The 22,441-nt window shown below is 37.3% G+C and overlaps 2 protein-coding genes across 4 annotated transcripts; one reads left to right on the forward strand and one right to left on the reverse strand.

Moving 5' to 3' along the window:
- Positions 1 to 365: 365 nt before the first annotated feature.
- On the reverse strand, positions 366 to 8,278 carry LOC149026199 (craniofacial development protein). Its single transcript, XM_089146445.1, has 3 exons — positions 7,441 to 8,278; positions 1,207 to 1,324; positions 366 to 1,091 (listed from the first exon to the last, which is right to left on the reverse strand). The coding sequence occupies exons 1-3, from the start codon at positions 8,244 to 8,246 to the stop codon at positions 888 to 890; spliced, it is 1,128 nt and encodes a 375-aa protein (XP_089002571.1). The 5' UTR covers positions 8,247 to 8,278; the 3' UTR covers positions 366 to 887.
- Positions 8,279 to 13,396: 5,118 nt separating this feature from the next.
- LOC149026200 (heat stress transcription factor A-4c-like) lies at positions 13,397 to 22,151 on the forward strand. 3 transcript variants are annotated; one of them, XM_089146447.1, is made up of 4 exons: positions 13,397 to 13,871; positions 13,947 to 14,015; positions 14,452 to 14,875; positions 14,971 to 22,151. In XM_089146447.1, the coding sequence occupies exons 3-4, from the start codon at positions 14,657 to 14,659 to the stop codon at positions 16,090 to 16,092; spliced, it is 1,341 nt and encodes a 446-aa protein (XP_089002573.1). In that variant the 5' UTR covers positions 13,397 to 13,871; positions 13,947 to 14,015; positions 14,452 to 14,656; the 3' UTR covers positions 16,093 to 22,151. The 3 variants fall into 3 exon arrangements, with proteins under 3 accessions (XP_089002573.1, XP_089002572.1, XP_089002575.1); XM_089146446.1 differs by having other exon boundaries at positions 13,950 to 14,015; XM_089146449.1 differs by lacking the exon at positions 13,947 to 14,015.
- Positions 22,152 to 22,441: the final 290 nt, after the last annotated feature.

Below are 22,441 nucleotides of genomic sequence, written 5' to 3' on the forward strand. Positions count from 1 at the left end.
TACCTTTTTCTCTTCAATGCTTTGAAGACCTTTCCGTTTTACAGGAGAGATTCAAATGAAGAAAAGAATTATTGGGCATAATTCTGTCTATGAGAAATCATTATTCCTTACACAATAGAAACAGAGGAAGTGGGTTCAATTGAAGAAAACCCCAACAAACTGGGAAATGAGTGGATACAAATCTTACTCAAGACAATGATCCTCTTTTTTTTCTTTCTTGAATAAAAACCTGATAGTTTTTATCAATGGTATTCTGTAGAGATTTTTCCCATGACCAAGATGATGGTGCTTGAACTTGGCAGGCCAAGTAGAACAAAACGTAACAGAGTTAAACGGGAGCCTTATTCAAGAACCATGAATGGAATAACTATAGTCAAAAGCACGGAAAGAGGGGAGGAGCGAAAGTTTTTACCATATATTACCAAGTTTTTTGTTTACAAAAAAAAATAATATATGCTTTATATTATATAATGTTCAACCAGCTACAGATCAGAAAACATGCAGGAAAAACTAATTAACAACTGAAGTGGTTAAGATTCGTGCAATTCCCATTATGTCAGAAGTACAAGCCTAATCTTGATGGTAGTGAGTAGTCAGAAAATTTATGCAAGGGCAGCTTACTCAAACCAAATTGAACAGTTTGTTCCCAACAGATTCCACAGCAGAAGGAAATGCAGACAGCACAGCACGTCAGTTAATATCCTACCACAACCTGGAAAAACCCCAATTAACTGGATGATTTAGTAACTGTGGAGCCTGTCTTCCAACAACTGATTTACGAGTTCAGAAGCTGCCATATTACAAAATAGTACCCAACCTCATGGTACAATGTAGGCACATGCACTTGAAACTCCATGTCCGGGAGTGTCCTTGGGCACTACATGCTGCTATTTGGTGAGACTGATCACTTCCCTTAGCAATTTACTGACCGATGCCTTCATTTCTTCTGGTATTACCAGCCGAGGAGTGACAGAACCCAAGTCATACAAAGTGAGAATCCTCATTGCATCAGCTAAATTCAAATTATTAGTTTTCCAAACTCTTTGGTTTGCAAACTTGCATGAACTTTTCAGTTTGCACGTCCGACATACCTGAGTAAACATGTGAAAAATAAATCAAGAAAACCTTATAAAAATATATCTAGTGTATATATTAATACGTTCCCATGATGAAATATACATGTTTTCAGGATGAAAGATGGCTTACAGTATCTTCCTGAATGGTAAAAAAGGCACGTAATCTTTTAGCTGCAAAAACATTGCTCTTTTCAGTGGAAGGACAACCAAACTGGGCAACCCTTTTCAAGTCACTACCAGACAACCATCTGCAGACAAATTTTCAAATATTAGCAAAAGAACAGAAAACCCATCAAAACTCAAAAGCTAGCAAACTAAAAACAGAAAATTAAGAAATAAGGAAAACATTATTTTGAAATACACTCTGCCCAGTAACAAAATAAATAATTTTACAAACGCAAAAATATGTGTCAAAATACACTTTGCTTCATGACTAATTACACCCACTTTTGCAAGGGAGTTTTGCTTAAGACATAAACTGTGCAACTGCATATGATAGGGAGCTGCAAACGTTTGGGTTTAATCAGCCCCCATGAACTAAGTATGTTGGTCAATGCAAGAATTGGCGAAATGGACATGTGAAAGCAGAGTTGTTTCCTTTCACAATATCAAATATAAATAAGAACTTGCAAGACACGGGTATATAAAAGCTTTCTGAACTTCTGAAGACAAAATGGATGGTTTCATCACAGACATTAATTGATTCAGAATTTAGAACAACGTGGAATAACTGAGAGGAATTTCGTAGGATGGCGTGAAGTGTATATAGGATTGTTGCCTCAAGCAACTAAAACATGAAAAATGGAGCATTCGTGTAAATGGTGTCTTGATGTCGCAATAAACGTTACAATCTAAAATCTACTTGAAAGAATAGATTAATTTAGCATTCAAATGGAACACATTCAAGGGAAAATGTCAAAGCATCAAATCAATTGCTTTATCTATGCTAAACCCAGTAAGGACAAAAGGATTACCAGAATCTTCACTAATAAAAAGGGGTTTCCACGAAAACAAGTTGATCTGCCCTCCATTTTACTTCATTGCCCACATGAAAGTTCTGTTCTTTTCTTTAAGGATAATATACAATAGCCAGTCACCTCAAATTTCAAGAATTAAACTTCAATAACTGGAACATATTTGACCAGTGTGTGCTGTCTAAGGTTTTTTTGTCTTGAAGTTTCAAAATATCCTGCATCCCTGATGCAGTGAACATTTCCCTCTTACATATGAGTTTTCATACTGTGGTTGGGCCTTGGTGCAATGGAAATGGTGAGGTTGCTTCATTGCCCATGTGTTAAAGTCTGGACGCACAGCTTCTCAGCAAAAGCAGGGGTAAAGACTACATTATGACTCTCCCCAGACCCGGCGGTGGCGAGAGTCTCAAACACTGGGTATGTTGCATATAGTTTTCACACTTTATCATCTGATGACCTGGGATGTAGCCATTCTCAATGTTGACTCTTCTTGACTAACGAAGATCAATCAATCTTGAGGAAAATTATCTAAAGTGCAGGTGAAGAGTTCCCACCTCCTCCAACCCTCACTAAAACTTTTAGCTTGAGTATCTCATCTCAATTCTCTGTCATGCCTTACTATTATCTTCCCTATCCTCCCTTTAGAAAAGAAGGGGAAAAAAAAGAAAGAAAGAAGAGAGACTATGATATGTCATAAACCCAAGACTTCTTCATCCCTTCTTAATATCAGAAACCATCATCTCCACATATCCAAGTTTTTATTTCTCATACATCATAAATTCATGAAACAGATGCAATATTATGAAACCACCTACAAATAAATGTAAGACAGTAAACCTAAGGATAACAATTCCAAATATGATGTTCAAGCTCCCATAAAATCAGTAGAAAACTCAGGCACAAAACCAAAATAAAAGCAAACCAGTGAGACCCTGGGCTTCAGATCAGGGATGAACTGGAGCTCCTAGTGATCTAAGATTCTGAATGTCCTCAAAGTCTCTAGTGGATCAGAGTTCTTATTGCTGAGAAATTGGAGACCCAAAGTTGCAGGAGAAACTAAGCCTTAGCAATTCTACAGGGTTTAGAAGGTCTCTCTTTGATGGATTGCAGCAGCAGCAGCAGTCTATTTTGTAAATTGGTGCTCTATCAAGAGGCTCTCAGCGACAGCTCGTGGCAGTAACAGCAACAGTAACAAAATAGGGAATCGATTAGCAAAGGGAACAGGGAAGAGAAGATAGAAGGAAGAAAGGGGGTAAATGGATGGGCTATCTCAGCTGTTGACCATGGATTACCCCATAGGTAACGGCACCATGGCTTGTTATTTCAATTCTTCTAGAATTCTGTTCTATTAAGGAAACAGCCACTAAAGATTCAAAAGAAATAGAAATGATCTAACACTTAAAATGAAAATGTAAGAAGATATAGCAAGTAGCAACTCAATGAAATGGTAACATAAGAATTAGAAACTGATGTTTATTAAAAATTAAAAAGAAACCAAATAAACTTCTAAACTCCATGTGATCTAATATTGGGTCCCATAGATCTTCTAAGATTATTCTCACTTAAGTCAACTATGAGGCTGACACACTGATGACACAAACAGTGGTTTGGTCTCTTTTTGGCCCTTCTAGAACCAGCTTGGTTGATTGTTCCTGCTTGAACAGGCCTGGCAATGCGGGTCCACTGGGTCCTGGTTCCATGGTCTTCTTCCATCCAGCCTTTGATTCTACTTCACCTATGGCTCCCTAAATGCCATATGCAACTGAACCTAACAGGATCATCTCTTTTTATCATCCCAATTCCACAGTTCCTTCCAAATTTTCCACTGAAAATTTACATGTCCTCAGTCTGTTCCTCCTCTTTCCCACAAGTGTTAGAGACAATTGGACTCTGAGATGTGAGCCTACATGATCAAGAAGAAAAAGAGGGGGAGGGGGTTGCTCAAAAAGCCACACTCAGAGCTCATTCTGTACATGGTAGAGAGTAGACACAATTAACAGGTGTCAATTCAATCCCAAAACAGATTAACAGGACTGATACCAACCAATTGAAACTGGGACTTAACGAACCACTTAATAAGATTAGATTTTGAAAAAAATTACAGATAACTGGTCACCCCAATTCTGAATGGTTCACCTGATAAGCCCCAACTGATGACTAACAAAACCCAACTCAAGAACGAAACTTAGAAAAAATAAAACAAAACAAAGATAAATAACCAACAGAAAACCTGGAACTGGACCAAACATACTTATAATTTTCAAAAGACTTTTTACCCGTTGTTACATTATTGAAAATAAAGTTTGGCATTTTGAGTTTTCAACTGGTGAAAACACAGATTTAAGTAACGTGAATACTTCATACTGGAGGAATGATTTAACAGAGGTACTACAAATTATCAAAGAGATGGTGGTGGTCGTCTATCGTTAGAGTGGACCTTGTAGTACAGAGACAAAAGATCCTGACTGAATGGGATTATCCCCCTTATCCAAAGCCATCAATTTGTCAGCAGAAGCCAAGAGTAACGGCATCATGGATTGAAGCAAAGTGACAGTGGAACTGAAACCTTAAGACCAGTGGCAAGTTTATCAACCCAGTCTGTGAGACAGGTGATGCTAACCTGTGTTTCCTCCTAGTGGGAGTTGAGTCATTGGATGACTTTACTGTTTCCACCAGTCAACAAAGATTGAGGGTAGGGAGGTGAAAATTTAACTCCAGCGACAAATTGGTGAATCCTGGGGTTCCAAAAACCACTCTTGGATATCTTATAGGACCACCCAAACAATTAAAATCAAAATATAAGGAAATAATGGCACTTCAGTGAATATGCTGAATAATGTATGACCTACAAGTGAAGAGAAACAATTAAGGGACTCAAATAGAAAGGGATATATAAGTGGGATAGATTTGGAAAGTAATATAATGAGGAGAAATTATGGAATAACAAAAAAGTTATGTGGGCTTTAACATTATAGGATCAAAGGGTTAGGCAACGAAGAAGAAATAAGGTTTCCTACTGAAAGATGGAAAAGGTGGGCTGGCTTCAGCATTAAGAGCTCCCTCACAAAAGACCCAACCAAAATAGAACTTTGAGTTTGAATCACAACAAAAGCCATCTAAAAATCCGGCACTAACAAGCTTAAACAGTTCATGAGGAGATCTGTGTAAGGACCTGCAGCTACACCTAGCCACAAACTAAAGTCCATGTCTAAAGAATAACTTGATTCTCAGAGGCGGGAAATCCTTTGAGATGAAAGCCTTAGTTTCAATTCACAGAGAGATAAGATACTACTATCCTGAATTCCAGGCCCAATCGTCCGTAATCCAGGGAGTTCTAACATTTGTGATCAAGTCAGGAATATAACAGGTAGCAGGAAGCAAGAATGGAATTTTTTTTTTCTTCAGATAGATACAAACTCTATGGAGAAGTAAGGGAAGATAAGAACCAGGAGGCTTGAACCAAAGCCTCATGGAAGTAAGGAAGAGTGAAGAGTGGGTACTTGTGAGAAGCCGGGCCTCAGTGCAATAGTAAGTTACAAACATAACGATCGTGGGTTCAACTCAGGAAAGAGCCTCTCCATGAAGCAGACATAAGGCTTATACCCTCCCTAGATCATACAGTGGCAATAGCCCTGCGCACTGGGTACACAATATGCTCTTTTTCATTATATTGTGCGCACTGGTTCGGGAAAAGCAACAGTTTAGGTATAAGATTCTTAACTTATACAACAACAACATTAACAACTCAACCTTATCCCCACTAAATGGGGTCATCCACATAGATCCTTATGTTCAATTAAGCTCTATTTGAGGTCAAACTAATACAAGTTCCAAGCTATGAATATCTTTCATCACCATGATGCAGGCCAAAAACCATAAAATCCACAAGGTCTGGGGCCAAGTCAAGAGCACGAACCAACCAATGTATGACCAGCCCGAAACAGTTCAAGAAAACTTGCCCAAATAGCTAGAGAGTCATCCCATTAATGTTTGATGATGTAACAACCCTTCTCCAAAGAGTCCTCCTTGAAGACTACGCAAAGTCTAGAAGCATCTGTGACAAGTACAAGCTATCTTGAGGCTTGCAACAGACAACTTCTTCTAAGGTCATTTTAGGTCTTGCCCTGACTCTTTCAATTCCATCAATCTGAATCAAATCATTGCTCCATACAAGGGCTGTCGATCAATTTCATTTTAAGTCTTAATCCCTGCTTTCTTACTTCTTCTTTTTTTAAGGAATAAAGTGCTCAAATTCCTCAGTTAATGCCAACTCCCCATCTTTGTGAGAGTCAAAAGAAGCATTCTTATCAATGTAACTTCGATTGCAGAACATTCAAATCCATTAAAGACAGTTTAATTTTTATCAGGTATGATGTGCCCAAAATACAAATGTCCACTCCTTACCTTTAAGAGAGACATTACATTTTTCCCCATCTTTTCTAGTCACTGCTACATTCATCTTAGCACAGAGCATGACTGCTCTCTGCTACATAATACAAAGCAAGCAGCAATTGAAACATACATGGCCAGATCAAGATAAGTCTGCATTCAGAAGACTCTACTGACCAATAGACTTCTCATGGTAGCCATGTTCCCGAAAATCCACAATTATATAGGTAGCAGGAACTAGAAAAGTAGAGCCCTCATCACATGAAGTTTCTGAAGGAAATATTTATGTCAGTCACTAATACCAACCCCTATACTCAAATTCCATCAAACTTTAGTTGCCCAGTGACTTTAGGTACTCTCTCAATTAAATGCTTGCTCATGTAAAAAGAAGGGGCTTCCTGATGAAAAGAGATTCCTAAACTGAAAGAACAGGAACATGCAGCCCTTTTTTACCTTCCACGCATACCCCCTTAATAAAAATGACATGTGGCCTTATAGACAGCAGGGACAACCCTCCCTAGCACAACTCGTTATTTATAGTTTCCAATATTCAAATAGCAATTCCTTGTGGGTGGCATTTAGCTGACGTAATTAGGTGGATTAAATGGCATTCAAAGAGTAAATGTACTGATTAATCAAGGCATCATCGAGCCTATATTTTGCTATGGATACTAATATCCTTTATCAAATCGTAGCTTTCAGTTTGTTTTCTTCCACTAAGTTGTGGGTTTCTAGTTTGCATATCTCTGGTGTTGAGATTGCTCATAGCACTACCTTATTTTTATTGTTATTATACAGTAGCTATTTTCCTCAGCTAATAATTTTGTTATTTATCAAGAAAGGAAAAAAGGGAACAATTCATCAACCAACAATTGTTTATGGCAAATGGAAAACAAAATTTGAACCTAAAACAAATTTGAGCAGGAATATGGTTCGGTCAATGATGTCGAACTACTATATATAGTATTTTATAACAAAAAGAAGGAAAAGAAGCTCCTTACGTTGCAATTTCACGATGATCCAGGCCAAATCTTTCTGCTGCATTCTTCAAGAAATCTCGAGGATATTCTTCGCAGAAACAACTGATGTCCAACTTATTGCGTTGCAAGAAATTGGCATTTCTGAAGTACCCTTCATCATAGAAACGTCCCACAAGCGAAACCATTTCTGGTGAAAGTTCTGATAATGGGGGCTTGGCCTCCTTTGGCATCCGTGACTTAGGCTTATTTGGTGGAGTGAACATAGAAGACAATGAATTCTGTTTCGATTGAGCCTCAGGCTGTCCTTCATCTGATTGGTCTTCTTTTTTCTCAGACAAGATTTTGAGCTTTTCTATATTCTCAACATTCTCTTGAAGCCTCCTCACATCTGCTTCCAATTTCCGTAATCTCTTCTTAAATTCTCCAACCTCCGATTCTTCTTCTTCATCGGATTCTCCATCTTCGGGCTTTTCAATTAACCCAACAGCCTCTTTAAACATCAAATCAAGCGGTTTCTCCCCCTTCTTCTTATTCTTATTCGTTTCAAGATCCGTTTCAGATGCGTCAGTCCATTCATCCTTCTCTGAATCGCTGGACTCTGTTTCTGCTCGCCCTACTTTTTCAGTAGAAGCCGACAATGTACTGTGAGAAATTGATGAACTCGACAACAATTGATTAACCACGCCACCACATCTCTGTGGATGAAAAATGTTAGAATGAGCAAAGGGTGAACTTTCCAGTGGATTTTTAACTCGGGATGAAGTGCTTAGATACCTGAGAAATGAATAAGAATGAGAAGAAGAGCGAAGGGTTCTGAACAAGGCCATTTTCTGGCATTCGATTCTCGTTGCAGTTTGGGGACTTAGGGTCATGGAATGGTTTGAATAACCGATTTCGGATCGGATCGGGTCGGGGTTAACAGTGACCAACCTATCTGATATTTACCGAAACAACCGATACAAAAGGTATTAACCAAAATCCAACCTGGCCGTACCTAATGGGCCGGCCTTCTGACCCAGATCAAATGTTAAAAAGCCCAGACTCGACCCATGCCGATAATTTATGGGCCTAAGCCTAGCTTTAATCAGGAAATTTGCGAGATGGTTATGCCTATCAGAATCCATACCAGTACTTGTTGGCCCATCAGTACCCATATTTAATATTTTATAGAGAAATTTACTCTTGCCCCTTATACTATTACTTAATTACTAAAATAACTCTATTCTTTATGAAATTACTATTACCCCTCAATTTTAATAGCGTTAAAGAAACAATTATACTCGAATATTTAATATATATTTTGTCCTAGAATTAAGAAACTAAGAAAACCCTATTTATCTTTCTAAGATTTGATACGTCAAATTAAAAAGTAAATAAATAAAAGGTACAATATATTTCTACAACAAAAAATACAATATAAGGAATTACTATTTTTTTTTTTTCTTATATATTGAAAAAGATATTTTTTTTCTTTCTTTCTTTTCTTTATTTTGATTAGAAAATAAAATTATTTAATTATGATAAACAATATTTTAATTACTAAGGACAGTTGTAGTAAGTAAAATTCTTAGGGTTATTTTTGAATTTTAGATAAATTTAAGATGTTATATCATCACTTAACTAATGGAACTTAATGGTAAGAAGAGCATTAGTAATTAAAAAAAATTAAATAATAATTAAATAATAATACAAATAGACAATAATAATTATTCTCATTCTATATATTTTGCCACGATACATGAATGCCATCTGTTAGAACTTGAAAAAAAAAATTAGAACTTTGACATGAACAGCATAGAACCTTGTTTGAAAATTTTAGCATTATTTGATCTGCCATGTGGCAAAAAGATAAATTTTTCCATTAAAAATTTCAGAATTATGTACCTGTCCATTATTTAATCATCCTACTATGACACTAAAAAGATATAAAATTCTAAAGAAGATGACACTTATATATAAAGTTCATTAAACAAAATGTTCAAATGGAAAAATTATACAATAGATCAAACAAATATATTTAAAAACAATAATTCCTAGCTTAAAATATCCAACCACTATGAACTCGTATGATGTCTAGTGAAGCTTGTTGGGACAATATATCCCAACCACCAATCCAGTTTTTAATTAGAATGTGAACTTGACAATCAGCCACCGATGCACTTAAGTTGCATTGCTTGATAGTTGATCTAATGAGCCTTATGTCACATATTTGGTGCTTGTATGACACTCTTATCATATCATTTTCTTAATCTACGACACTTCATCTTATGGTATACAGTTTGACAAGAACACTCACTGCTTACAAGAACATGTCCAACTTACAATGTTGACGTAAACACGTCTTAAGCCCTGAACCATAAGTTTGATGAGTATAAATACCCTCTAATCAAAGCCAAATGTTAAACAATCAAAGATATCTTCCAAAAGTAGAATATTATAATCCAAATACTTTGCGTATAACCATTGTGTGATTCAACGTCAAGTTCTAATACTTAAAAAGATTGTTTTTAATCATGTAATTTACTAAAATCTTATTTCACTTGCTCGTCGGTTATCATATGATACTATGACTCTTATTGTTGTATAGTTTTAACTCAACATCTAGTAGAAGTAGGAGTTGTTATCCTACATCAAAAATAAGTGGAAGTTTGTTGAGAATTTTAGTCCCCGTTCGAGTAGATGTGGGAGAAGGTAGGATGGGGAGAGACTATAAAAAGATGCCTCTCCTTCCACATGTAATTCATCCAAAAATCTTATCTCTTATATATTTCTTTATTTATAGTAAAGTTTTATCTCTTGCCCGTGATTTTTTGCTTTTAAGGGTTTTTCACGTAAATTCTTATGTTACTCTTTTCTCTTATTTACTGAATGTTCTATTCAGTGGATTTTTCATAATCCAATGCTTATAATAATAATATTTTATTATAAAAATAATAAATATATAATATGTGTATGCCACACTTTATTTTTACCTGTTATGAAACCAATATTTCAACTTCTTCTTTCTAAGATAGAAGGAACGCTCAATTTACACAAATGAAGATACACATAATAATTTAAAACGATTTAACCTTTTTAATTTGAAACAATAATAATTACAAAAATTGACACAAATTATACTCTTAAATCTTTATACGAGATGAAATGATGCTAACCTCCTGTGAGGCTAAGAAATGATGTTTTTTTGTTAACCTTTTATTTGATACCTCATGGACCTTATAGATTATTATTATTTTTCTTTACTTTTTTAAGACTTTAATTAGTAGTCACTTGGAAATAATTTCACAATATGAATGCTTGACCTCCACGTGCTTAACACATTATTGGGTTGAAGAAGCATGATATGCATGGATAATAAAGCACAAATAAATTATAGTTTTCTTTGAAGTGAAATAATTCTCCAATATGAATGTTTCACCCACTTGGGTGCGTGTGGTATGCTCTCTTTATAAGGAATTCATTAAAGAGTGAATGATTATTTTGTATACATATATATCTATGCTTGAATACAAGATCATCACACCAAACATATTCATATTGTATTTTCTTTTTGAGCCATCTTACCTGCTTTCGGCAATAATAGAAGTGGCAAATTATGGAAACCTCATTTTCAATTTTTTTTTTTTTAATACTCATTTAGATGACTACTTGTTAAAATGGACCACCCACTCTCGATGACTGTAGAGAATAAAACAAAGGACATTTAATATAAGGTAATTTTCCTCTGAATTCAATTTTGAAGTTCTTTTTATACCCTTACTTTGGGCAAACTATTAAGTTTTGAAAATGTTTCTGTGTACTTATCTCATATGAGATTTTGGGGAGAGACAACCCACTAAAAGCAATCGTTGGATAATATATTGGAAAATAGTTTCTCATGTTTTTGGCTTTGAGAAACAAAAGAATTAGTTGAAAATTGTTTGATAAAATTGTCATGTTACTAGGTGATTTGTGAAGTCGAAATTGGAATTTATGAAAATTTATGCTTCAATAAATAATTTTCGTTTGTTTTTCGAAGCAAAAGTTAGATGCAGATTGGATTTAAATGAAATAATGTAAAGACGAGTACTCGTGGAATTTGGTATTCTATAAAACCTTGCTGATGCTATTTTCACTTTTAGAAGCAAGTGTTATTAAATACTTATAAAAGTGTTTATGTTTCTGAAAACACTCTAAACTGTTTTGGCATTTTTCAAATTATAACACTCAGTGGATTATCGATGGTCCTTGTATCTGTATTATATGTTTTTTTTTTTTAATATGTTATTGGTTTTTTCCTTTTATATACAAAAATGGGGTCAAAGACCCAAGACAATAAGCACGATCTGCCAGAAGAACCTCCTCCAAAAAGGGAAATATCCTAAAAGAACATCCAAAGGTACTCTTGAACAAGGGCTACTTTAGACATCCACTTGGTAGCTTTATTTGCATAACGATCCACATGAACTCAATGGCCGACTGCAATCCACACCACCAAGAAACGACCAATCTCCTCAATGAGCCAACCAAATCTACCCCCGATATATACAACAAGGATTCAAAAGATCAATCGCCTTAAGAAAATCAGTCTCAGGTCAAAAAGGGAGGAGTCTCATGTAAATAGTCAACCACTGCTCTCACCCGTTCAAGAATGACCTTCAATTCAACCTCAAGCATGCTTCCAGGGAAAATCTTTTGAACGGAATCACCCACAGAACACCCCAGGCAGCAGACCTTTATAAGAACGAGGTCCAAGACCCAAGACAACATTAAGAAATACATAAGCACGATCCGCCTGAAGAACCTCATCCAAAAAGGGAAATATCCTAAAAGAACATCCAAAGGTACTCTTGAACAAGGGCTACTTTAGACATCCACTTGGTAGCTTTATTTGCATATATAACGATCCACATGAACTCAATGGCCGATTGCAATCCATACCACCAAGAAACGACCAATCTCCTCAATGAGCCAACCAAATCTACCCCCAATATAACACAACAAGGATTCAAAAGACCAACTGCTTTAAGAGAATCAGTCTCAAGTCAAAGAGGGAGGAGTCTCATGTCAATAGTCAACCACTGCTCTCACCCCTTCAAGAATGACCTTCAACTCAACCTCAAGCATGCTTCCAGGGAAAACCTTTTGAACGCCCACAGAACACCACGAGGAGTTGCAGGAGACACCACTAGACCTTGCTTTGATCATGTGCATTGCATTAAATGCGTAGGATCATCAAACCAAACAAATGGAGCCGTAGGATCGAAATCTCGATCGGAGTTCTTAAATCCGATGGTCTATAAAATTCCACTTGACGGCAATGCGCATTTTAATGACTGAAGCAATTTCGGGACACCACCTATCCTACATCATCACACCTCCATTTCACCGCCACAAGAGCCATGAGGACGAAATCCTAAAGAGCGAAATAAATATAGAAACGAAATCGTCCATGTCGCAAATCGCCGATTTTCCAGGCTCGCCGATTTTCCGGAAAATCTCCCAAGTTTGACGGAAAATCCATTTTTCCAGTTTAGTTCTCTCTCTTTTCATTCCATATAGAAATAGTAGAACCCACACAAGAACCTGAAAATGGCTCCACCGCAACCCTTTGAAAAGCCCTTATTTCCACCAAATTTCCATCTGCATCGTCTTCTTCTACTCGATCTCTTCCATTCATTCTCGGAAACCATTCAGAGCTCCGTTGTTGTCGCTCCATCTCATGGCCTCATCTTCTCGACCGGATGCACCATGAGGGCCACGAAATCCAACCGAAAATAGACAAAACTTGAGCCGAACTGACGACCGAAGCAGTCCGTTCCTTGTTTGGTCTAGGAAAACGAAATGAAATGGGCAGCTGAGCCGGAAACCGGCCCAAAACGGATGGATTGGGTTTGGTTTGATCCGGTCATCCTTCCTTAATGGACCCCACCTCGTAACGGACATAAAGCCAGAAAGGCGACAAACCCCTGATCTGTAGCCATACAAATTCAATAAATTGGAATTCAACAACACACCGTCGTCATCGTCAATCTTTCTCTCTCTCTCTTTCTGCCACCGCCATACACACCAACGCGAATACTCCCTTGAGAGTTGACCCTTTTTCCCTGCTTTCCTCCTTCCACGAATGAAGCGAGAGCTGCAACCAAATCCGGTAGATATATGTTGAATCACCAACCCACGAATATCGTTCTCACAGAGGGTCCCTTTGCTCCTTCCAGAAATCCAGACTTCGAGAGATTTTTGACTAGGAGAGGAAATTTTGAGAGATGTGGTCAAGAAGCGCGTGAGATCCGTGTAAATCAAATGATTTAAATGATCGATTCTAGATGTCTTTTCTCTTTGATTTCGGGTTTGCTTGTCCAAGTTGATCCTTCCTTAAAAATCATCTGCAGAAGAATCCTTCACTTCGATCTACGACAATTACCAAACCAGTAATCCTAGTAACTGGGAAAAGGAAAAGAACATTGGAGGTTGGTAATTCGTTATCCCATTTGTAAGGATACTCCCGCCCTCACTGTTTCTTACTCTGTTCTTCGAAATTTCAGCAGTTTTCCTTCATGAATGGTGGAAGCGTCAAGCCTTTTTGCTTCTTCTTCTTTCACTGTCTCGTCTAGGTAAGTTTTAGAAACCCTAAATATGCTGATTCAGGGGTTTTTTGGGGAAGGCAATATCTTTGTTGTTTTATTACTCCAGTTATCCCCTGTGAAAGGGAAGAAAAAGGAATGGCAACTTTTATTTTAAAAATAAAAAATAAAAAAATATCTCTTTTTTGCTTCTTTCTTACTATCAAATCTTCAGAACTGAACTCGTTTAATGCATTTTGTAATCTGACGTTTATAATGATTACTTCTTCCTGAATACTTGTTAGATGGAGTTGAATTTCCACTCCAAGGGATGAGTAAAGAAGTATATTTTCCCCCCTCCCTTTTTCCTATACTCCAAAGTTTATAGAAATATTGTGGTGGAAACTGTTGCGTTAGGTTTGATTCTCGAAGTAATTTTCTCTAGACTCAATTTCATGTTGGGTTTTCTTTTCTTTTCTTTTTCCAGAGGAACGGCTGATAGAAGTTTGCTTTTAGTTGTTCGTTGAGATCTCGCAGCTGGGGTTCTCAATTCCTTAATCCTGGAAAAATTGGTGGCTGTAAACAACTTGAATTGATCAATATTTGAGGGAACTGTTGGAGGATATCGTTGGAGATGGATTGCATTTGTTGGTTTTTGGATTTTGGCGGTTGAGAGTAGAGAGTTTGGATTTATGATGGATGCATCTCAGGGCGGCTCAAATGCGCCCCCTCCTTTTCTTACAAAGACGTATGAGATGGTGGATGATCCATCATCGAATAACATCGTCTCATGGAGTCAAACCAACCGCAGCTTCATTGTGTGGAATCCACCGGATTTTGCAAGGGATTTGTTGCCCAGGTACTTCAAGCACAACAACTTCTCCAGCTTTGTCAGGCAACTCAATACTTATGTAAGTATCATGATTTTGTGTTTGTTTATACGAATTGGCTTTGGGTCGGGTGGTTTTTGTTTGTCTTTGGTCCGAATCATTTTCTTTTCATCCAGGGTTTCAGAAAAATTGATCCTGATCAATGGGAATTTGCAAACGAGGAGTTTGTGAGAGGCCAAAGACACCTCCTTAAGAACATTCATAGACGCAAGCCAATCCACAGCCACTCACTACATAACCAAGGACATAGTGCATCGACTGAATCAGAGAAACAGGAGCTTGAGGAGGAAATTGAGAGATTGAAACAGGAGAAGACAATTCTTGTTGTGGAGCTACAGAGGCATGCACAAGAGCAGCAAGGTGTGGAGTTGAAAATGCAGTCTTTGGAGGAACGGTTACATCAAATGGAGCATCGCCAGGGGCAGATGGTAGCTTTCTTAGCTCAAATCTTGCAGAAACCTGGTTTTGTTTCCAATCTCATGCAACAGTCAGAAAATCATAACAAGAAGAGAAGGTTGCCAAAACTTGACTACTTATATGATGAAGCTACCATGGAGGAGAAGCATATGGTATCTTTCCAGAGGGACAGCTCGGATGCTCTATCTTTGCCAATCATAAACATTGAGCCATTTGAGAAGCTGGATTCCTCGTTGAATTCTTGGGAGACTTTTCTCCGAGGTGTTGGTGAAGCTTCTGGAGAGGACATGAACACTGTTGGAATACCTTTGGTGCCTTCTGCTGTGGTTCTTACTGAATTGAATACATCATCTGGAGATCCAGATATAAACATAAGCATGCATCTGCAGTCACCTAACCTGCATCCCTCGTCACCTCATGCTAGAGAGATCCAATCCTCTCCTGATCTGGCAGAATCTACGAGTTACGGGGAGAGCTCCATTTTTCCTTCTATTGAACATAACACAGACGGTCGATCTACTGGAATTGACATGAACTCCAAGCCTACAACTGTTCGTGAGATTCATCCTCAGAAAGAAAGGGTGGTAGGGACTGTGACTTCCTCTTTGCAAACAGGAGTAAATGATGTGTTCTGGGAGCAGTTCTTAACTGATACTCCTGGTCCAGCTGAGACACAGGAGGTTCAGTCTGAAAGAAAGGATGTTGATATTGGGAAGAGTGAAAACAGAGTACTTGATCATGGAAAATTTTGGCGGAACATTAAGAATGTAGATAACCTTACAGAACAGATGGGCCAACTTACTCCAACCGAAAGAATCTGATGTTAGTTGATGCTTCTTGTCATTTTTTAGAAGTCTAAAGGGTGGATGTGTTACTAGTTGACTTAATATAGCAGACGTTTGGTCTTGTAAAATATGCCTACCAGACATCAGCTTTTTGAGCTCTTTGTACTTGTACATTTTGATGCATGTAAATCAGGTTCTAGCGTCCAGCAGGTTTCCTTGTTCTTTAATTTTAGAATTATTTTTAATCATTTTAAGTGAGATTACATGGGTTTGAACATTCCTTCCGTCTAGATATCTCTGTTTGTTTTATCATTATTTTTATTGAGCTCAAAACCTCCATGGGAGCAGCCATGGAGATCTTATTATTATTAAGTGCAACTCCACAAGTCTTCCCGTCCTCTTGTTACCATATAGGGTAGTGGTCTATTAAGTCATTATCATTGTTTCATAAATTGGAATCAGGTCAGGTGGATTTAGTGAGATTGATCCCGATTCGGGATCTTCGGGATTGACTCTAGGATTTTTGGACCAGATCTCTGAATTTTCAGAATCGAGGGGCTGTTCTGTGGTTTTGGGATAGATTCTGATCATATTCGAATTAGAATCGACAGAGACCAATTCAGCCCCCGATGCTGAGACCAAAATACTTGGTCATCGCCTCATTCATTACTGTTTACCCAAGTGTAACTGAGTGTAATTATTTGTTTGGGGATAGGGGGTTGTTATTCATCCTGAAAGGAGCCTGGGTTATTGAAATGATATTTACCTGTTTGCCTCTCTTTCCCCTCCCAATTTCTGCAGTTAATTACATGATTTCATATAGTGTTTTATATTATAGAATGACTAGGTAGACGAGTATGATCTGTAACTTTCTCAGCTTCTTGTAACTTTTACTGCCTTTATAGGCCTCTATTTGAGCCTCAAAATGTATCAAAGCAGTCACTGCAATCCACTTAGTTACTCAACAGGTATACCTGATATTGTGGAATTTTATGTGTAGCTTCTGGGTAGGACTTGTGTAACTGAAGGATAAGTCTTCAAATTTATATGTTGTCTTGATGAATCCAATTTTCAATTTTCTGAGCTCATGTCTTTCTGTCCAGATTTTGTCACTAATGATACGGTATTTTTAAAATTTTCCTTTGGTCATTCTGATAATAACAAGTGCTATTTTTGTTAATATGGTTTTATTTCTTTCATTGTTTGTGGGGAAGGGGCAGTGCGTATGAGGTTTCTGTGTTTGATTTGCTGAGTGATTTAAATAAAAGAACCATACATTGTATAGCTCCCTTGTTTCTCTGGCACACTTCCAAGTGTAATGAATCCCAATTTTGTTAGCCAACAAGCTGCTACTGTTGGGCGATTTTGGGCACCTTGTTGTTTCAAGTGTTTCAGGTAGCTTCTGATCATATAACCCTAGATGTTCAGTCCTAGGTTTGCCATCTTGTTCTTTCTACCTGCGTTGTGGTTTGCTTCTCTATTTGTAAGTCCTCTTGTTTGATCTTTCCCTTACCCTGTTATAGCATGAAGTTTATCTGCATATTCTCTTCCATGAATAGAAATCCCTGACTTTGTTCTGATGGATCTATGCATCTATTTGTAATTGAAACCTAGACTCTTTGTCTTCAAGCTGAAGGCCATCTGGTATCAAATAGGTTATATGATGTAAAGTTTCCATCATCATTGTTTACATGATTGAGGTTTGACAGAAGATGCACTCGCAAGCATTACTGGACATGGTTATTATGGATTGGTTGTTTTGGAGGGAATATATAAATAAACCAAGCACCATTTATTTTGGGTTATTTTTAAGTTTGCTTTTTTTTTTATATATATATATATTTTGATTTGATGTGCCAGCAATTTGGGGCCTGCAGTTATGGGCTTTCACACTCTGTGAGGGTAAAGTGGGCCATGTGGCAGATCTAGAATGTCCAAAGGGAACCTTTGAATTAATTGCATGCACATTGGCAAAGCTGGAAGTTATTTTGCTGCATATTTAAAACAATGGTGAAATCATACATAAATGCCAAAGACTGTTGAGATGGGAGGGAGACATGGTGTTCAATCAGGAGAATTAGCAGTGCAAGCCTCCTACCTGCAAAGTATCAACTCATTTAACTCAGTAAGATTGGCTGCTGACGTTTCCCTGCTTCTTCTTCTTTTTTAAATGCCTGATAGCGAAATAAACTGATGCATTTTGGTATTGTGCAATAGAAAACCATGACTACCATGGTGATTCTTTGTCGAAGGTTTCAAAAGGATAAATGAATACTGAGAAGGGCTAGGTGGAGGTATCTAGCAGATCAACTTATGTTCTAGCTATCCATTGTTATGGCCTAATGTAATGTGAAATGTCTGCAGAAGGATATAGCAAGTGACACTAAATAGCTGGTAAGGGCTTTAGTTGAGTTTATGAGATTATTAGTTGGTGTCTTTAGAAACTGGAATGCAGCAGAAGAACTCAGTGACATGGGCAAGACTTTTGGAGGATTGAAGTAATTTAACACAGTGTACCAATCCTCAAGTCTTTAACTGGTGACTTCTAGATTGTGCTTTGTTTTAGCTGGAAAGTTTGTTGCATCAACAGGGTACTGGCTTTGACAGTTCAAAGCCTTTCATGTTTTGCTTACATCTGCCAAATGAGCTGACTTTTTTTAATCGTCGATTGTTAGACACCTGTAGATAGTCTACATGCCTATAATGGTCGTGCAAATGGCTTTTCCCTGTTGTTACTTTTTTATTCTCCCTTTTTATCCTTTCTAAAATTTAAACAATCTTTATTTGTTAAAAAAGTACTTTTTCAAACCATTTTTGAAGCCTATTCTGGGATATCCTGGTGTACATATCAGATCTATACTCAATATTGTATTTATAGCTGTTGACATTCACTTGTCCTCAAATTTTGAACACCAAAGAATCTGCCACATAGTTATCAAGCTGACACTGCTAAAATTTCTGGTGCTGATGGAGCTGGATCTGACCGCCTAGACAAAGTAAGTTGGAAGTTCTTTTAATTTTGATATTATTAAAATATTATTACATTTTTACCTAGGTTGGTTCAAAATAATTTGAACTTAGAAAAATGTTCTCAAATTCTTGAGGTTGAGATTTCTTGTGTGCGAGATGGTTGGCTGCTGGGCTGGGAAGACATTTTTTATCCTTGGTTGATTGTACTAAGATAGGATTCGACTTCTTTGTTGGTTTTAGACATGAAAGGGTCAGCATGTCCTCATAGAATTATTTTCAGAGTAATTAGCTTCATTTAATGTGAAATATGATGCAATTAGATTAAGTGGCTATCAGGATGATGTATTAATGGCTAACTAATGGCCGAACAGTCAGTCCCCTCTCCTTTCCCTCCAAAAGATAAAGAATTTTGGGGATGTGCAGAATTTGAGTATGATTTTGTTTTTAGCGTGACTTGATTTCATAAAAAGATGTTTCCTGTTTCATTGCAGGTAGTTTGCTGTGATTTCCTTTTAACCATGTTTGTTGTATGGAAATCAACTTTTTGAAGCATGGTGCCACTTAATCTGGTTGTGGTCACTAATATCTCATTAGTTTGGGTAGGATGTGATTGTACCGTGGGACTTGATTACAATTTTCATTGTGTCATACTCATACAACACGGTGAGCTTCTCCTGAGCTAAGGAATTTTTACTTTTCTAATTTATTAATGAATCTCCTACTGAAAGATATACTTATGAAGAAAGCCTGGTATGAGTTGGTTAGGGTGTGCTAGCAACTGTTGGGGACTTGTATAGTTGTATGGAAGCTCGCGTCTTTCTTGTGCACAAGAATTGTCTGGGTGTGGCGTACCAGTTCATTCAGGCCTGTAGTTAGCTCAGCTGGTTATTTTCTGGGTGGCACCATGTATCTTCAATAACTTGCAGTTCCCATATCTGGCATGGAGCAAGTTTTCATTTATGTTATTTTTTACTCTATTGAGTGAATAACAGAAATTACTTCTACTTTCTACTGTTCTTAACATGTTTGGTGACAAAATAAATTATTTGCTGATGCTGCCTGATTCCTTTTTCTGGTCAAGTAATCTCCATCAATATCTGTCTGATTATAACTGTTCTGTTTATTGTTATCTTAAGCTTTAAACTTAGTTTTCTTTGAACTGAATAGACGAGATCCCTGATAAGAAAAACTGTGGTAATTTCATGATTCATTAAAGGGGTAAAGGTCTCTTGGAGGTCACTTGCTACCTGGTCCATAAGGCTTTGATGAGAAAAGATTGGAGTAAGTTTGAATATAGTAGAGTGTATACAATGGGTTTTGAGACTGGTAAGAATAGGGTAACCTGATAGCCGAGTGTCAATATCTTCTTTTTGAGCTGAAGTGCACAATTGCACAAGGATTGACAGGTTATATTCTTCAAGCAGATTCATGCTTGCAATTAGTGAAGGTCTACCAGCTGATGATTTGACTTATCTTTCTGAAGTGAAATCTAACCTGTATTTAGTGGGGATAATTTATGGAAATGTGGTAAGAGTTATTGACTAAGCAGTTCATTAATATTTTTGTTGTGTATAAGTCCCCTATATTTAGAGTTCCTAGTTTTTCTTACCTCAGTAAATATTTCCAGATTAGAAAGGATCAATGGGTCTATTGGTTATTCAATTGGCAACATCATAGCAAAGATCTCTACGTCATTTGTTACATGAAGGACAAGTACTATTCAAATTTCTTGTGTGAGTGAAAGAAGTTGCATAAGGTTGCATCCGAGTTTTCATGACTTGGGATCTATTCTAATGCTTTGTTTGGTGTAGGTTTCTTTATGATAGAGCATGGAAACATCTCAACCAAAGAGTCAACAAGACACCTAAGATACTAGTCAGAGAGGGTGGTACATAGCTATGTTAATAAATCACACTTTCCAAATAATACGATTCTCCACAGATGTTATCACCTTCCATCATATATCCCAAATTGTACTGTAGGAGATATCCACTCTCAGAAGGTTATGTGACAGTTACCAGGAGATCTATTCTTTATTTCCCATTGCTACCCTACAAGACTTTTCTATCTCCAATCCATCCATAAATGCACACTGTCAAACTTGTAACTTATGTCAAGACTTGATATATGCATTGCCCTTCCACAAAGCAAATAAGAAACCAATGCAGCCATCAGGAGTTGGCAACTTGTATGCCGTTCAGCAATTATTCTGTGAAGACCATGTCTACCGGGAACATATATATACTTGTTCCCTTCTCAGCTGCTCAATTCAGGCCTTCTTGGGCCTTCCCTTGTCCCTGTGACACATTATTTTTGCACAATGTCTGTCTTCACTGACCCATTCATTCATCTCGTGATGCAAAGAGATGGAATGGTTTTCTTTATTTCATTGATGTTATTCCTACTTCACTTTGAATGCTAATTCATTTTCTGCCCTTCATAGTTGTTGCCTTGCCATCTCAATATCTCTGCCCAATCTTCCATATCACTTCGATGCCTACATAGAATCAGCTACCTTTTTCATTGCTGTTGGGGAGAAGTCTAGATGAGAATCAAATGACAAGGATGGAACAATTTTTTGTTTAGTTCAGGCCACATTTTGGATTGCTGCCCTACTGGTAATTTTTTTGGCTGTAAGCATTTCAGCACAAAATCAATAGATGTATGTCATCTCTGGCTAGTTTATTTCCCTCATTTTGTTAGATGTAGAATAAAATCATGAAAATATTTTACTTGATGTATTTCAGTGTTTTTGGGACTAAATCAGTTGGTCTTGCAATTGAGCTAGGCATCTCTTGTTCTTACTTCCGATGGGCAATCTCTATAATCAAAGAAGTTTGTATTACTCGGCCCATCTGCTTTTAAGTGATTCTGCAGTTAGTTCTGAAGTCTTGTTTATTGATTAGTCCATTTGAACTTGGCCAGCATTATGAACTTGTGTTAAGATACAATAGGTAGTTAAAAAATGTGGGTCATTAATTCCTGAATTTCTGCTTCTTGTTGCACAAGTCCATGATGAATCATCATGAAACCTAGGCAATTATGATCAGAAATGAGCATTGGATTCTCCAATGGGAAAAGGATTTGTTAAAAGGGGGAACAGTTCTGGAACTGCAAGAAGCAAAGGAACCACCATTGTTGTCTTCCAGTGATGTCCAAATTAGTCATCTGTGGTTGGCTAGATTTCAGGATAGGCATCATTATATCTATAGGGGGGGGGGGGTTGGTTTGGGTTGGAGGGGTGCTAGTATCCATTTTAGTGTTTATGATGGAAAATCATCACTACTATTTTATCTCAGTTTACTTTCAGCCTTTCCATTTCATAGTTTCCCAACCACTCTTGAATCTTGTCTGTGGTTGTAACTGATTATTTTAAAACCAATTACGCTTAAACAGCCAAATAGCCAATTACAAA

This window comes from Hakea prostrata, chromosome 2 (genome assembly GCF_041222555.1).
Source record: "Hakea prostrata isolate BN-2017 chromosome 2, UWA_Hpros_2, whole genome shotgun sequence".
NCBI classification, from domain to species: domain Eukaryota; kingdom Viridiplantae; phylum Streptophyta; class Magnoliopsida; order Proteales; family Proteaceae; genus Hakea; species Hakea prostrata.